The sequence below is a fragment of the Sus scrofa genome, chromosome 5, assembly GCF_000003025.6.
Source record: "Sus scrofa isolate TJ Tabasco breed Duroc chromosome 5, Sscrofa11.1, whole genome shotgun sequence".
NCBI lineage: Eukaryota > Metazoa > Chordata > Mammalia > Artiodactyla > Suidae > Sus > Sus scrofa.
The window spans coordinates 39,323,677-39,342,137 of NC_010447.5; the positions used below are offsets into that span (position 1 = coordinate 39,323,677).

Consider the following 18,461-nt stretch of genomic DNA (forward strand, 5'->3'; position numbering starts at 1 on the left):
TGATGCTTTAAGCACAAATCATAGGTTCATCTCTAAAGATGGCTGGATGCCAGGAGTCTTTTGCCTTGATAGCTAAGAGTGGCAACAGCCACTTCAGACAATAAAGCAATTTTAAAGATGGAAACCATCTGGCATGGACAGCAAAGCAGAGCATAAAGCTGGAACAGGGGGGAGTACAGGCAGAGGCCAAAAAAGTTGACATCAAATGTGCAGCAGTTAACTTTTTTTTTTCTTTTTAGGGCTGTACTTGCAGCATATTGTTGTTTCTGGGCTAGGGGTTTAATGAGAGCTGCAGCTGCTGGCCTACGCCACAGGAATGCCAGATCTGCAGCCACAGCTGCAACCTATGCTACAGCTTGCAGCAACACTGGATCCTTAACCCATTGAGGCAGGCCAGGGATCAAACCCACATTCTCATGGACACCAATGTTGGGGTCTTAATCCGCTGAGCTACACAGCAACTCCTGTTATTTAACTTCTATCCTTACATATAGAATTACCATCCTCAAATAACTCTAAGAATAAAGTATTCTTTCCATTATCTTTTTTTTTTCTCCCAGTCTTTTTAGGGCCACAAGCACCGCATATGGAGGTTCCCAGGCTAGGGGTCAAATCGGAGCTATAGCTGCTGGCCTACCCCACAGCCATAGCAACCCCAGGTCCAAGCCTTGGCTTGACCTACACAACAGCACACAGCAATGCCAGATCCCACTGAGGGAGGCCAGGGATCAAAACTGCATCCTCATGGATACTAGTCAGATTCGTTTCCTCTGAGCCACAATGGGAACTCCTATTTCTATTATCTTAAATGGTTGAATTTTTAAAAATGATGATTAAAATTTATAATGCAAAGTCCCACTGAAACTAAATTTCCATATATAAATTGCAGCCCTTAAAAGATATCAGTTCTTCTCACCTTCCTCAAATCTTATTCCTCCAGGAAGATGTAGAGTGCTCTCCCATTAAACCAACAGAATACAGAAGTGATGACTTCCCAGGGCAAGTCCTAAAAGGATAAAACTTGGCCCAACTCTTGGACTCCAGCCACCACTCTGTGAAGTCTGGGTAAAGTTCTGGACATATCTCACCTGAAGCCTTATCCAGCATAGAACACCGGTGCATGAAGAGCATTCAGATGATTCTAGTCCCTATTCTTTAAAGCTGCTTCCAGTGAGGCTCAGTAGTGCAGAAATGAACTATCTAAGCACAGTCAGTAAAATAAATCTTGTTGATATTTCAAGTTTTGGGAATGGTTTTGTTATGCAGTACTAGGTAACTGCAAGTCACCAATACAACTCTCCACATTCTGATGGTCCCACTGAGTTTACATAATATAATCCAGCTTTGTTGTTTTACTGGTTTTCTCAATATAAGCAGCTCAGCAAGTAGAAATGTGACACCTACAAAAACTTGTTGTATACCTACCACCTTCCTGGACTAGCACTGGAAGTTAAGGGAATACAGTAATGAATGAGTATTCCTAAAGTACTTCTTGAACTGGCAAAACCAGATCAGAACTGAAGAATCAAAGAAAGCAGGTATTAATTTAAAGAAAAAGAACCTATGTTGAGCTAGTAAGATATATGCATGAAAGACCCGGTGGAAAGAAGGAAGTGAAAGAAAAGACAGCCAGGCATGATTGAAAGAGTCCAATTGCAGGCTAGACAGGTGTTGTTGATGTCCAAGTTGCTCTAAAGGTTCTAGGTCCACACTCCAAGCCATTTGTCTAAAATCACAAGTGGTCTAAAGACTGACACGTTTGTCTCTCTCTCCATTCCTAGACTGTCCAATAATGTGCAAGGATCCAGGTAAATAAATGTTGGGGATGGAAATGGATGGGCTGAGTAATGACAACTTGGGTGTTTTGGAGCATGAGCTATCTAAATATAATCAGATTTCACTTAGTTTTATCCTAGATGATTTCTCTGGATTTAACAAAAGAAAATAAACATGCATTTTTTAAATGAGATTTTGTAAAAAAGAAAAAAAAAACTTGACTTTAGGTAAGGGTAACAAATTATCATTCTATTTTTCTTAACAAATATCAAAACCCTTCAAAATAGGGGCATGGGTTTATATTTATTATCCAGTCTTAGTCTCAGGGTTCTTTCATACACCAAGTAGGGATACTTCTAAGCCAAGAGCCATTTTGCCTTTAGAACCAAAAGCAAAAACAAAACAAACAAAAAAAGAAAAACCCTTAACTGCCAAAATCAATTACAAAAGGTGATTCCCAATCACAAATTCTTGGTTTTCTTATGTTTAGGAAGCATGTTCATTAACTGCTCATATTGTACATACATCAGGTTCTGAGTACTCTCTAACCACTCCAAGAACTAATGTGTTCCCTGGTTTCTGCTCACCACCATCTCACAAGACATCAAAACAATGAGGCTGAATGAACAGGTGGAAGATGAACTCCAACGCTTATGTTTAACCATTCTACTAACGTTTTATCAATATAGTCATTACAAGATGGTTATGGTAATTTGTTGAGGGCTCCATGAGGTTTTTAGTACAAAATCTTTTCCACTTTTATTCATGATTTTTTTTATTCCTATAGTGCAACCTCACCTATAACACCCAACTGGATGAGCTACTACTAATCTAATGTTCTTGAAGTTAGTTAAAAAAGCCCACTGAGCGAGTCCAGGGATCAAACACACATCTTCAGATACTAGTCAGGTTCATTTCCTCTGAACCACAACGGGGAACTCCTGTACTTAGTTCTTAATGTATTTCCTAAATCTATCACATGAAAAGGCCTAGAAATACAAACAACCTAGAAAAATGCAAACCCATCATGTGGACTTATCTAAGTACCGCTTCCCATTAAAGGGAACCAGGGATCCTTGGGGAAATAGCCAGTTTCAGAGCTGGGACAAAGCAGACTAAGAAGCCCGGAAAATTTGTTTGAGCTGAACAAATTGACGTTGACACATGTTCCATCCCTGGCCTTGATCAATGGGTTAAGGATCCCGCCTTGCCGTGAACTGTGGTGTAGGTTGCAGAAGTGGCTTGGATCTGGCATTGCTGTGCTGTGGCGTAGGCCAGGGGCTACAGCTCAGATTCAACCCCTGGGACCCTCATATGCCACCAGCAAGGCCCTAAAAAGACAAAAAAAAAAAAAAAAAAAAAAAAAAGCAGCACAATGCCTTCAACTTTGTAAAGTAGCTTAGAAAAAAAGATATATGCATGACTATAGAATTATGCAGCAAAATCAGTAAATGGTGATTTGAGCAAAGAATATACAGGAATTTTTCAACTAAAATAGAGAAAATTTGCAATCAATAAGGACTGCTCCCCTGCAAAAAGCCTAGAATTTGACTTTTTGAAATTATCTTTATGGAAAGATCATCATCACGTGAAATACTCTATAACTAGGTGCTCAGTGTCTTAAACCCTTTAAAAGGACTTCTACAGCTAAGCCTTCCATTCTTTCACTGCCTTGAATGGGCCATCCCACTTAATGACCTTCACCTGAACTGCTCTGTTGAGCAGCTCCATCCCTCACTATACAAATTCCCACTCTTCCATGAAATCCCAGCTAAAAGCTCTCACACAAGGTTTGAGTGTTGTAAGAAATCACTTCATGAAAAACTTGAGCCACAATTGCCTAGCTTCATAGTGGATGAAAAACTATGAATAACATTGTTTTGATGAGTTCTGTCAACTTCCAGCACTTGGCATTTTTCATCACTCACCCCCGGTTCTTTCTTTTTAAAATACCTGAAGAACTAGCCTTGAAAAAAAAAAAAAAAAGTAACACCCCACAAGACAGCGGAAGTGGTACGGAAGCAGCGGACGTTCTTCAAGTTCACCTACCTCGGCCTGGACCTGGACCAGAGCTGCAGGACGTGTCCTATTAACAGCGGACGCAGCTGTACGAAGCAGCGCCGTCTGTGGGAGGCGGGCGAAGCGGCACTCATTGCTGAAGCGCCTGCGAGAGGCCAAGCAGAGACGGTGCCGCCCAGAGAAGCCTACGGCAATAGCCACACACCTGGGCCTGTGATGGGAAAAACATGGTGGGCAGCCGCAACGGTAGGACTTCTAGCAGGTGTAAATCAAGCCTGAGATAATCTGCCACTAAATTGAGTTCTCAATCACCTACTAGCCCTGTGAAGCACCTTCAAGCCCAAGGTGGCGCCACCCACTCCTCCCGCTTCATTTCCCTGAAGTAGCCTGCTGGCCAATAAAGACAGACTTCTCATTAAAACCCAACGAAAAAAATCACACAGGAACTAAAAGGTACTGTTTTTAAGTAACATTTTCTCCTGAGTTTCAAGATAAGACTCAAAATAAGAGCTCTACGAAAGTTATAAACTCTCAACTTTCAATATGAAAATTAAGTAACTGAATTAACAACTTATTTCCTCCTGGCAATTTATTATTTCTAAATTGTTATGCTCCATTACTCACTTATTTTATACTTAGGAAAATTAGTCAATACCTTAATTTTTTTAACTTAAAAACCTAGATGTACAGTATAATGTCAAATGGAAGAAACACAAGATACAGAATATTGTACTTTTTGAAAATGTAATTAACTGAATACATTGTTTTCTACTTGATAAACATTTATCCTTAAATAAATTCCACACTCCAGTCAATGTTTCCATTTCTCTGAAATCAGTAAGTAATCCTTATTAATCAGTCTAAGAACCTGGTTTTTATCCATAAATATCCAGATTTTTAAACCAGTATACAAAATCACCACTATATATATCAATAAGTTAATCTCAGTTAATTTCACCATCATTTACATTTACTTTTCAGCTATTAGAGACTGGGTGCTTTAAGTAGTAAATCACCTAAATTATAAATATGTGTCTTCAAAACAAAATCCATTTCACAATTACCAAGTATATATACAGTGCAGAAGATTAAAAACTACATTAGCATATATTTCTCTTTCCTAAGGTTCCTATAAAGAACATATGCTTTTTCTAAACTACCCATTAATTCTGTACATCTAAAATAACATTTGGCTAGATTTAAATAGTAAAAAATATAAAGGCTAAAATTTTTTATAAGACTAACCCGTTAAAAATGGACTCAAATTCTAAACCAAGCCCTAAAACCAAGCATTCAAAGAATATTTAAATATTAAAGTTTAATATTTCTGCATGGTATGATGAGGTTTTCACAAACAATAAATTCAAGCTTTATTTTTATTCTCAATAATGGGAATGGCCTACAACTCAGATAACCCAGATTCATACTGTCTCACAAGCAGCAGTAATATAAACAAGTCAATTCCATTGTCTTAAGGGCCTTATCATACACCAATCAATACCATTAACCTGTTCAGAGATGAAAATATTTCTATCAAAGCTAATGTCTCCTTTTCAGGTTTACATGTTACTAAATGAGTTAAAAAGGAAAGAGGTAGAATCCCATTTTTTAAAGTACTACTCTGTAAGCCAATCCATACAATTAAGACATTTTTATATCATATAAACACTAGTAGTGCTTCAGTGGACAAGATAAAAGAACTCTGAGATCTATTAAAAACCAATCAATTTATAGAACTGTTGCTGTCTTATTAGCATATTTGAATAATAATAAAAAGACAGTAAAAAATTTTCAAAGTATTACTTTATAACTGGATCATATGGGATTTTACCATTTCGAGAGAGAAAAAATGAGAGAACTTCTTGGTAGTCACTGCTTGGGCTAGAGAAAACCATAAACTGAAAATGTAAAGACAAAATTCAAAGAGTCTCAAAAAATCTGTGGTTTACTCAGTATAATCTGTAGAACTGTAGAATTCCTTCCTTTCTAAATCTTTCAATAACAAACTATTTAGCAGGTTTGCGGAGGTTGCTCTTAATACACAAATTTACAGGCCATCATGGCCAAGGATAGAATATTCTACTCAAAACATCTCTCCACTCTTCAAAAAAAAGTATATATATTGTTTAAAAAAAAAAAACCCGAAATATCACCAGTACATTTTATAAAATTAAATGCAAATTTTATTAAGGATTTCAAATTACACAGTTCAGATTTTTAGAATGGAATAGAACCATTTTGAAACTAAAGAGATGGCAAAGATGAACACTGATATCCCTTGAAACTCCAACTTTATTAAGAAATGACTCCTCTGCAAACCATTCCCCCTTTTACAACAAGATGAAACAATATCTACCTCTTCACTTTGGCAATAGCTATTTCCTAAAGGAATGGGGTTGGGGGGAAAGTAGTGATTCTGCTACTTTTTTAAAGTTCATCAAAAATGGGATTCTATCTTTAGATTAAAATTTTTAAGTTCATAAAAAGCTGTGTTCAGATGAGCTATGGGTACAAAAACAAAAACCAGCAAGAATGTCTAATCAAAACAACCAAAATCATTTTGAAAGTAAAGAGGAAAAAGAGATATTCTCATGACATTTTTTCCCTACAAACTACTGCAATTGGTTAAGGATTTCCAGTAGTAAGTTAAAATCTCAGGAGAGGAATGGATAGTACTATACAAATAAAAAAATGGATAGTACTATATACTTTTATATTCCAAGACCTTAAGCTGTATACCTCTAAAAATTAACCCAATGTAATTTCATTAAGAGCAGGAACTCTAGGTCTTCCTAAAACTACAATTGTTAGTCCACCCTCACAGTCAAAAGTTCATCCCCAAAAGTAACAGTAATTAGCCTGAGGTATTTTAAATGTGGCTCTATAGCTCTAATTAATGGCATTTCCCTCTGCTAAAAATGGTCTTAGTCCCATAATGTCTGTAGTATTTAATATGGTCATAATTAAAATAGCTGGAAAGAAAATCCTTGGACTTCTGTGAAACAGTTGTTGTTCATGAATCCACTTCTACTGAAATAGGAGCTACACAAAGATCTGCAAGTGTTGCTGGAGCAGATCCAGAATAAAGGTATGTAACCTTTGTTTTCCAGTTTAATTATCAAACCTTGGCATAAATAAAATGCTGAATATCACATACTTGTGGTAAAAATAAGTCCAAATTTTTGAGCTTTTAATGAAATTGAGAAACATTTCATAAAATTTAACTTAATATGCCTTAACACATGTGTGAGGTAGTTAAGTAAACAGTACTACCCATTTTAATACATAGTAAAGTAAAAGGCATGGGTAAGTAAATGACATATTCGTACTTTAAGCTCTAAGATTTAGAAATTCATTGTAGAAGGCCTGGGACCTTCTCTATGGTTATAACCAAAGGAAATGAAATTTAACCTTTTTAATTTTTATTAAAAACATTAAATCATTTAAGATTCTCTCTTTTTTTTTCACACTTTATTAGTAGATGTAGTACCTCTTTCAAAGTTGGAAACCTTTTTCTTCAATAATATGGCAAACTGGGTACATAACTTAATTCAAGCTAGGCCTGTGCTACCTGAATTAGTACAAAATTAAGACATTATCTTCTGAGAACTAAAATTATATTTGACATTTTTATTTTAGGCTGTAAAAACAAAAACAAGCAAACAAACAAACAAAAAACTTGAAATAGGCTTGTCAAATGATGTAAATTCATCCTTTCCAGGGAAGCAGAAGGTAGACCCTACCACAAAGAAAAGATTCTTAGTTAATAGAAGTTAAATTTAAAAGTACAGTTAAAATAATGAGGCTTTACTTCAGAAAATACTAAGTTTTATTCACTTCCCTGTGGTAACCAATAACCATACTATGAGTTAATAAGGTGTCTTTTATAGTAGCTATCTCACCTGAAATACAAAAACTGATTAACAATCTAAGTTATCAGGTGTGGTCTTACTGGAAATTCTTAACCATATACTTGTTTTGACAAGGTTTGTTTCTTAAATGATTAATTATCTTGGTATAAGTCACTCTATTTCTGTAACAAAGCAATGAAAGGCACTGGCTAGTGCAAGCAAACTTAAACCCATTCAACCATCAGCTGAAAAAAATACTTTGGTTCTTCAGGAAAGAAATCAGCAAACAAAAAAGTATGTTTCATTTCACAGTTCTGTTCATGTTCATAACTGTAATCTAGTAATTACATGTCTACTTACTCCAAGAAGAACCAAACTATGTAGCAATGAATGAACATGCATGAGAGAATTTGTGCGTTCAATATATCTGGCAGAAAAATTAGTTAAAATGCTAAGTAGAACAAATTGGTCTTTTAAAATATCAGTTCCTTTCCTTTAAAAAAAAAAAAAAAAACTTCTCAATCTACAAAAACATAAGGCTGTAAGTAAATAATAGTTGTGTTTAGGCTATTACAGTGCAGGTTTATCCTCAAGGCCACATACATCCTGCTTCACTGCTGCTTGCACTCTGCTGGGTTTTGATCCTTCTGTTAAAGGAAAACAAGAAGTCAATCTATCTGTTTCTACCTGCTTCAGTTAATTTTTCAATAATAATTATCTTAATTATCACATTATCTCACTGTTATGTCAAAATTTCTGGCAAATTAAAGAAATGATATAGGAATGATTGTAAATTATAAATTCAACCATTACCAAGTCAGGAAAATGCTAAAATGAAACTCCCTGAAATTTTACACTGTAAAACGAATTCCATAAAATCAAACACATTACACATTAAGCCATAATCCCCAAATAAAATAGCCAAGCAATATATGTTGTCCTATTACCAAATATTTTTGCCTTTTAATAGATCAGTTATTCAAAAATACTGGGAGTTCCCACTGTGGCTCAGTGGTAACAAACCCAACTAGTATCCATGAGGATGAAGGTTCGATCCCTAGACTCACTCAGTGGGTTAAGGATCCAGCATTGCTTTGGCTGTGATGTAGGCTCCAGCTGCAGCTCTAATTTGACCCCTAGCCCAGCAATTCCCATATGCCACATGTATGGCCCTAAAAAGACAAAAAAAAAATTCCACTCCTAATTTAGCAGTTAAGGCCAATTCATACCTGTTAGGATATTTGATTTTTTAACTACCTTCTCTTATCTGCTTACTAGGTATCTTCTGGATATTTTACAGCATAAGCAAATGAATGAATATGTTAAAGAGAAACCAGAAGTTTCAGATAAAGCCACGTAACATACTAAAGGAATTTTGTGGGAGATAAAGGCCTTTCCTAACCCTGACGTGACAACTTCCCAGGATTAAGAGACTGGGACTTTTCAGATATGGAGAATAAAGGTGATTGGGAAACCCTAACAATAATATTGCTCCCCATTCCTTTTTTTGTGTCTGTGTGTGTATTTTTTTAGGGCCACACTCGTGGCATTTGGAGGTTCCCAGGGTAGGGGTCTAATTGGAGCTGTAGTGGCTGGCCTACACCAACAGCCACAGCAACGCTGGATCCTTAACCCAATGAGCAAGGCCAGGGATCGAACCTGCGACCTCATGGATACTACTCGGATTTATTTCTGTTGAGCCACAACAGGAACTCTGCTTCCCTATCCCTGAGCATGCTGGCATTCAGATGATTTATAAACTAAACTTTGTTTATAAGCTTTCCTTTGGGGAGAAAACAACCTAAGAACACAATATCTAATTAAAAATTCCTCTTAAAAAACCCCTTTTTTTTTTTTTACAAAAGAAAGTGTCCAAGATAATGTGTCATTAAAATAGAATCCTAGGGTTATTTAGCCTGAAGCTCTGAAAAATTTGTCAGAATCCAAAATAAAAGTTTCTTAGGAAAGGTGCACTGAAATTACATGTACTGTTGAAATGCCAGTGAGGAGAGATTTATTAAAGACTTTTAACAGACAAAAATAAATTTTATATTTAACTTTATATTCAGAATCACCAACTCATATTTAACCTGCCTTAAATTTAATAGAAAACAGCACTAATTTGCTCACCTTTGGGTCATAGTCTGGATCATTTTCCTCATCTCCTTCTTCTTCCCCTTCCTATATTAAAGTTCAAAATGCATCCATGAAGTAGGTACATAGTAGGAAGAAATGGCTCATAATGTAGGGAGAATTTAATACAAGTTACTCTATAAGTCAACAGATTTTCATGATTACAGAGTTTGGAGACAATGCAATTTAATTTGAAAGCTTCTAATATGAAAAATTTCCCAACACAACTTGAGACATCCAGACAGGTTTTATTGAAAAGATTTACTGCAGCCAACGTTGAAAAAGTTTACTGCAGCTTTTGACTTCTTCAAAGAGCTGATAACCCTGCAGCAGAACAGAATTATTTGAAATAAAAAAAAGTTCTGAGTTGTGCAATTTATTTATTGAAACCTCATACATACATTGTTTTTGGCTGTAGAATTCTAAAATCATATTTTTTTTTCAAAAATGTTTTTATCCCGTATCACAGAATTAATGATTATAGCAAAGGAATACATATCACTCAATTTGCTTCTCAATGTGTTAAACAGAGAATTATTTGCTCATTTGGTAAACATTACCTCATCCGCTTCTTCACCTTCTTCATCATACTAAAAAAGGGAAAAAAAGAATGACATTTGAATGACGCTAACAAACATCTGAAAGCTGCATTTAGCTATCATCCCTAAGGTGACTGATAATAAATTAAAACAAGGACAATACCTGTAGGAATCACTAAGCTCAGTGCCATTATCTAAACCTACCAATTTTAAGAACTCAGTATAATCTTCAATAAAGTGTGATCAGATAACTATGTCGGTAATACTTCTTGCCTGTACTTTGTGGAACACATCACACATAAAAGACCTGAAGCCTATTTGAATGATGGCCATTTAACAACAAAAATATTCAAAACATTTGACAGCAGCCTAATTTTTACCTTAATTGTTACTTACTATTCCTATGAATAAAGATTCCATGCTTCCTAATGAAGATTTTTATCTGAAAAATGTCCTAGGTTGTTTTGTTTGGTCAAAGACATGTACTGGATTTACAACACTAACCCAACATAGTAAAGTTTTACTATTTCAGAGTAGCCTTCCTACTAGGAGGAAAACAAAAACTATAATAAATGAACCCCCAAATCCTAGGAGGGCCTCTTTAAGACAATTCAGGAAAGTTATGTAATCAGCCTAATTTTGAATTATTGTATCTTTATAAAAACTGCATCCATTCATTAAAACTCTCACCTACACTGACTATCATACCCTCACCAAAATGACTTCACTGCATGACTCAGACTCACTTACATCATCATCATCATCTTCAATAGCTTCTCCGGTAAAGTATAACACTGATCTAGGGATTATACGCTCACGTAAAAAGTGACCAATTTCAAAGTCTGCAGCAAGGATGGCTTCAGCATCATCATCCTGTTAAAGAAAAATAAAAGCTTACACACACGTAAAAACAACACAAAACCCAACTTAGTTATTTAATTTGGTATATGTGGGACTGTTGGGTTTAAATAACATGCAGAAATTTCCAACTTCATTTTTAACTTTAAATTTTTAAAATTAGCTTACATGTTCATGACCAAATGTCATCTACATATACCCAAGGCTTATAGGCTTTTGACATGAAGAAAATAAGTTAGCAGGCCAGTGTACTTACTCGAGAAATTGTGTGAAATAAAAGCTAGAACTGGTTAACATTTAGTTTTTTCTAGCTTAAAAGATACAAAAACAACTTTGTTTTATGACTAATTTTCTTTTTAAAATCATTATTGAAAACACCAAATGGAACAATAAGAAAGAATCTCAGGCTTTTATAAACAACATCATGCATACATGACATAAAAAAAGAACACAGGATCACTTCACAGTTCCTCAAAGACAAGATCCAAGCAGCTATGTAATGCCAAGTGAGATGTAGTCCTACTGATAAAGGTTAAGTCAGCCTAGGATTTCTATTTAATGGCAAAGTACAGTCCAGAAATGCTGCTAACACTATTCAAAATTAAAATTATCTCAGCATTCCCACTGTGACACAGCGGGTTAATGATCCAGAGTTGCCACAGCTGTGGCTTAAGTCACAGCCGCAGCCTGGACTTGATCTCTGGCCCAGGAACCTCCATACACCACAGATGCAGCAGAAAAAGGAAAAAAAAAAAAAAATTAAAATTATCTCATTTAAGTTCTGTAATACTAAACAATGAGTAAATATTCTGTGAATTTCTGAATGTGTATTCTGATTCATCAACATAATCCACTCTAATAACAATAAAACAGTGAGAGGAACAGACTTTGAAGGAAAGAGGTCTAATCACAGGCAGGGGTATTTTATCTATAACTGTTCAAGACTGTTTTGCTACTATCATCATTATTTGGTGAAAGACTTAAACCAAATTCAAAACATATCTAGCCTACCCTGCCTGTGTAGCTTTCTTCTTTAAGGTTGTTCCTTATTCTAAGCTATTTGCCAAGCACATATAAAAAAACCAAATTTCCCCTGGAATAATAACCACAAAAAGAATCCTAACCAGAATGTGGCTAGAGTTTAGTATAGTACTGTATAAATAAATGACTTAATATATTATAGTTTCAACAAGGAAGAAAACTATTTTGAAAACTGACTGAACATTTGAATCCCTGACAAAGTATTTGCCAGTCTGAAGACAAAGGAAAATCTTTAGCCTTTCATCATTTCTCAGTGGACACACAATTTTTTTTTTTTTTTTGTCTTTTTGCCATTTCTAGGGCTGCTCCCTCGGCATATGGAGGTTCCCAGGCTAGGGGTCTAATTGGAGCTGTAGCCACTACCCTAGCCAGAGCCACAGCAACACGGGATCTGAGTGGCGTCTGCAACCTACACCACAGCTCACGGCAACGCTGGATCCTTAACACACTGAGCAAGGGCAGGGATTGAACCCGCAACCTCACGGTTCCTAGTTGGATTTGTTAACCACTGTGCCATGATGGGAACTCCAGAATTTTTTTAATGGAATAAATTTTCAGACACGTAAAGTCCTTCCTCCATGCACTACAAGCCTCACAACAAAGTGCTAGTGGCAACTATCCCACTCCCCAACACTTAAGAACCAGTCTTTTGACTGCATATGTAGTAAACAATACAACAAATAAGTAACAATCCAGCTTACCAGATCTCCACTCTCAGGAACTGCAAAACAGAGAAGAGAAATTCGAATGAATAAAAACTTAAAGCTTTTAATCAAACAACCATAAATACCCAAAATAAAATACTATTTACCTTCAGGAGGGGCAAAAAAATTAAAGAAAGAGTCATTGGAAACTGTTTTGGTCACAGTACGAACAGTTCCGCGTCCCTTGTGTTTCTGCTTCTTCTTAATGGTTTTCAAAGTGACATTCTTCCCTTTTTTCCAATCTATCTGGCACCTGCCAAAACAAAAGGGAAAAATTACCTATCACAATTAACACATTACTTTCAATTGCTAGGAGAGCTGAAATTGTTCTAATCAAATATTTAATTTCAAATTTTAGAGGGGAAAATTGATTTAAATGCTTTCTATAGCAGTACAAAGAAGATAACTGTTATTTCTAAACAAATTTTTTTCAATAAACATATTTACAATTAACACAAACTCAAAATAGTAAATTTAAGCATGCACTCCTTTGGGAAAATATCTGTAATAGTCTATAGAGAATTCTAGAAAACTGCATAAGCTCTTCTCAGAAAACATTGTACTGAAATGTTTGGAGATAAACTTGTACGTATGTGTGTAACAAGCAGTTACACTAGAAAATACCAAATATCACAAATCATAAGTAAAATTAAAAAGATACAATATTCTGTTAAAGTAGTAAAATTAAACTTACCCTGTACAACCCATAATTTCTGGTCCATCAAAAGAAAAGGGATCAGAATCATCAGGTTCTGACCTCATCCTATATGTCTTTGTCAACACTTCGTTTGTGAAATATTCATTGGGTTCAAAGTGAAATTCTAAGACAAAACTCTTAAAAGAAAAAAAGCATAAATAGTAATTAAATTCCTATATGATAAATTTCAATGCATTAGTAAGTAAAGCTTAATCTGTGATTTTTATAAACATAACTTTAAGCGATAAAAATGTTTTTCCTACTCTGAGAAAGGAAAAAAATAATCCCAAATTGTGTTAAAAGCAAAATGTGGCACAAAATAATGTGAAAATTAATTCAGCTTATGCTGCAATTTAGTAACACATTTATGAAATATTTTAGGTACAGTTTAAAAAACTGACCAAGACCCCCCTTCCTCCCTCCATCTCTAGAGAAGACTTTAAATCTCAGACTAGAATCTGAGCTTGACAGAGAAAAAGCTCAACTTGATCATAGGTAGCATAAGAATCTACAGGCTATAGAATCTTTACTCATGCTTTACATAATATTGACAGTTTTGGGGAGAAGCTATTAGTTAATCTTTCATAATGGAGAACTGGGAGCCCTCTAACATCTTCTATTTTATTTAATTCCTAGACACATGCCTTTTAGTACATAATAAGTATTTTCTTTTCTTTTTTTTTTTTCTTTTTTGTCTTTTTGCCATTTCTTGGGCCGCTCCCACGGCATATGGAGGTTCCCAGGCTAGGGGTCGAATCGGAGCTGTAGCCACCGGCCTACACCAAAGCCACAGCAACGTGGGATCTGAACCGCGTCTGCACCCTACACCACAACTCACGGCAACGCCGGATCGTTAACCCACTGAGTAAGGGCAGGGATTGAACCCGCAACCTCATGGTTCCTAGTCAGATTCGTTAACCACTGTGCTACGACGGGAACTCCGAGTATTTTCTTATTCAAGTTCTTTTGCTATTATCTTTAACACATTTTTAATCCATGATAAAACACTGACTATATTTCAAAAATAGTTTATGTTCAGAGGGAGGAAAAGGAATAAACATTGCATCACAATTATCGACATCCAAACATTTCTTTCCTACCAATAATTAAAAGTATCAATCATCAGGGAGTTCCCCTTGTGGGCTCAGCAGAAACGAAACCAATTACCATCCATGAAGATGCAGGTTCGATCCCCATCCTTGATCACTGGGTTAAGGATCTGGTATTGCTGTGAACTGTGGTATAGGTCACAGACGGAGCTCAGCTTGAATCTGGCATTGCTGTGGCTGTGGTACAGGCCAGAAGCTGCAGCTCTGATTCAACCCCTAGCCTGGGAACTTCCATATGCTGCAGGCATGCCCCCCACCATAAAAGTATCAAGTATCAGTTTTGATTTCTTCTCAATCCCATGTCTAACCCTTGAATGTCACCTCTCTTTAGAAAGTTCCATTTATCTTATCTATAAACATCTAATGCTATGAAATTGAAAATATTTCAAAATTCTTTTTACCATAGGCTGACCAGCATCTGAGAATTTCACTTTAATATCCTTCAAGTGCTTCAGAATAGGTTCATCATGTTCCTTCAAATGAACAAAAAAATTAAAATGAGTATATAAATGGCATTTAAAGCCTAGTGTTCTGTTTTTAGAATAGAATATTATTGCTATAATATTGTCATTATAATATACATAATATATATTATAATATTGTTATTATAAGTACAGTAAGTCTTAGCTGAGACATTTCACGTTAAGTTTTGTGTACAATTACGAACCCTAAGACTTACTCTCCAGGTTGTGCCTTATACCGAAGCTAGTTTACTTAGTTCTACCTACTTCTACCTCTATCAGCTATAAAAAAGGTGACTCAACAGAGAACTACATCATTACAGACTGAAAGCCTGAAAAGTTCAAAACTAAGTCTAAGTAAAATTTAGATGTTTGCTTTAAAATGTTTCCCAATCATAATTGCTGCCTTTCCCAGCTACTTCATGTTCCTTTCCTACTTTGCTAAAGAAAAAATGTAATAAACAGTTATCATTTTGAGATAGTTTCTCTTCCTTGAGATTACCTTCCTACAATCACAACACAAGGCAATAAGTATTACAATGCAGATAGTAATACTGATTACTTCAGATTAGAGAAGCAAATTTTCCCAGAAGGTGACATCAGTGTTGGTTTCCCAGAGAAAGTGACAACTGTTCAAGAGTTAAAGATGTTTACAGTATTCTTTTAAAATGCAAATGTCCCTTGGAATAGCTGTTTCAGACTAAAAGTCTCTGGGGTAGGACAAATGAAACACTTCCCTCCATACTCCATATAGAAGGCACAGGCTGTATGAGAAAGCATCAGACAATAATAAGCAATTACCAAAGGGACTGTTTCATTATCTAATTTTTGAAAATGGAATTATAATTTATCTGGTTACATTAATCAAAGCTGCAATTTTCCTTCTACCAGTAAGAGTTCTTTCAGAAGAAAGCAATCATTCTATAAATGTCTACGATAAAGAGACTAGTCATCACAGCCATTTAAATTTCAAAGGTTTTACCCTTCGAGGTAAACTTGTGTTTTTATGAGTAGAATTACCTGAACCATATCACTGAGCAAGTCAACATTCTTAAAAACAGTCAACCAAAATTCAGGAATTCCCTTGGGGTCTTCTTTTTCTTCATCTTTTTTCTCATCTTCAATCTTCGCCTTTTCTTTTAGCTCCTCCTTAATAAAATAGAGCATTCAGTAATGAATACCTAGATTAGACATCTTGAAAGATTTTTTACATGCCCTTAACATACAGGCATTGATAAAGTTCAGAAACCAACAAACCCTTAATAACTAATTTTAACTTTTAGCCAAAGAAGTTGAGTCTAATTGTGTAAACACTGCTATTATCCATACCAAACTTTACTCCTTAGCATGCCACAGAAGTGACCCGAGCATTGCGGTGACAACACTGGATCCTTAACCCACTACATCACAAGGGAACACCCTAAACCTTACTTCTATATAAATACTTCTACCATCATACTCCAAAAAGAAAGTCACTAGGACCATGAGCTATAGGGAAAAGTTTTAGCTTCATGGGGAAAAAAAAAAAAAGACTTAAGCAGAGTAAACAGGAAAAGCAAATGAAATATAAGACTTGTCCACTGCCTCACTCCCTCGGTGTTCTTAAATATTCTATTCTCTTAAAAAAACAGCATTAAAATATCAATGCTGGAGAAACAGGCCATATATAACAGAGCACTGGATCTGTGTCACAGTTCTGCCATCTCTAAGTTTTGGGTAGGTCACTTAGAAGCCTCTGTTTCCACTTGACAGATGGGAATGATCCTCTGGTATGTCATTATGAAGTTCAAAGGCAGAGTTTATATGCCTGTGAACTTTACTATAAAAATGCAAGGAAAAAGGGAATTTGGGCATAGATGGTGGTAAGCTTAACAGTGGCTCATCTGCACTCACTAACCATCTTACAATAAAGAAAATATTTCCAAGATATAAAAACACACTAAATTAAAGTTAGTACCAACCGAAATTTCATCTTCCTCATCTGGTTTCCATTCACATTCTTCTTCCGTAGGTTCATAAATGGCATTAATGATCTCAAATCGCTAAAATCATTAGAAAAAAAAACTGCATAAAAACACTGGCATACAAGCTAAAACTAGCCATTTCTCATTCAAAATGTTCATTTTTTTTTTTTTAAGGCCACACCCACAGCATATATAAGTTCCCAGGCCAGGGACTGAATCTGAGTCACAGCTGAAACAATGCTAGATCCTTTATCCCACTAAGCCAGGCTGGAGATTGAACCTGCGCCTCGGCAGTGACCCAAGCCGCCCCAACCCACTGCACCATGGTGGGAACTCTAAGAATGCTTATAGATTTAATTAATGTATACCACAACTTGAACTGCTGTTACTGACAGTCCTTCTAAATACCTCTAATAGTCATTTTGTTGAGAGATGTAATGAAAAAAGTTTGTTTACATTTACAAAGCTTTATTATATTCTTGAATTTTTTTTGGCTGCACCTATGGCATATGGAAGTTCCCAGGCCAAGAATCGCTATCCAAACTGCAGCTGCTGGCCTACACCATAGCTACTTCAACACTGGATATTTAACCTGGATATTTAACCTGCTGTACCACAGCAGGAACACCGTATCTTCTTAAATTTTAGATAAAGTATGAGAAAGCATTACCTTATCAAATAGAGGCTGATAGAGAACAGCATATTTTCGTTCAAGATCATGAACTTCCTCATAGAATTTGGCTTCTATCTGTGCACATTTAACTTGAAGGTTTTTGAGAGCATTCACTCGTCTTTTTACTACCCTAGGCAAGCTGAAAGGTTAGAAAGCACCAGTTATACAGCATCACAGTAAAACACAAGTCACATTTCTTTTATCACACTGAAACATAAAAGTTAGTGAGTGATAGGTTTCCTATTTGAAGCAAAAGGAAATTCAAAGTTATTAAAATTCAAGAGATATAGATACACAGACCTGTCCTGACCATAAAATGTTTCAAAGGTGGAAATTAAACCAAGTACAATAAATTGGTAAGAAATTACAAATCATTGAACTTCTTCTGTAGCTCAGCAGAAACAAACCCACCTAGGATCCATGAGGATGAGAGTTCAATCCCTGGCCTCACTCAGTGGGTTTAAAGAACTAGCATTGCCATGAACTATGGTGTAGGTCACAGATGCAGTTTGGATCCAGTGCTGCTATGGCTTGTGTAGGCTGGCAGTTGCAGCTCCAATTCGACCCCTAGCCTGGGAACTTCCATATGCCACAGGTATGGCCCTAAAAAACAAAAAAAGAAAAAAGAAATTGTAA

The 18,461-nt window shown here is 35.8% G+C and overlaps 1 protein-coding gene across 8 annotated transcripts in view; it reads right to left on the bottom strand.

Moving 5' to 3' along the window:
• NAP1L1 (nucleosome assembly protein 1 like 1) overlaps nucleotides 5,952–18,461 on the bottom strand; it is a 34,072-nt gene continuing 21,562 nt past the window's right edge. For 2 of the 8 annotated variants that reach the window (XM_005663991.3, XM_021091083.1), the window contains 12 exons: nucleotides 17,823–17,964; nucleotides 17,150–17,230; nucleotides 16,209–16,337; nucleotides 15,129–15,200; nucleotides 13,616–13,755; nucleotides 13,029–13,174; nucleotides 12,919–12,938; nucleotides 11,069–11,191; nucleotides 10,340–10,369; nucleotides 9,777–9,827; nucleotides 8,250–8,293; nucleotides 5,956–7,534 (listed from right to left, as the gene is read on the bottom strand). In XM_005663991.3, the coding sequence (XP_005664048.1) occupies nucleotides 8,258–8,293; nucleotides 9,777–9,827; nucleotides 10,340–10,369; nucleotides 11,069–11,191; nucleotides 12,919–12,938; nucleotides 13,029–13,174; nucleotides 13,616–13,755; nucleotides 15,129–15,200; nucleotides 16,209–16,337; nucleotides 17,150–17,230; nucleotides 17,823–17,964 (970 nt within the window). In that variant the 3' untranslated portion in view covers nucleotides 5,956–7,534; nucleotides 8,250–8,257. Of the gene's footprint in view, nucleotides 8,294–9,776; nucleotides 10,104–10,339; nucleotides 10,370–11,068; nucleotides 11,192–12,918; nucleotides 12,939–13,028; nucleotides 13,175–13,615; nucleotides 13,756–15,128; nucleotides 15,201–16,208; nucleotides 16,338–17,149; nucleotides 17,231–17,822; nucleotides 17,965–18,461 lie in introns of all 8 variants that reach the window. The other 6 variants (XM_005663993.3, XM_021091082.1, NM_001244316.1 and 3 more) reach the window with 5 other exon arrangements.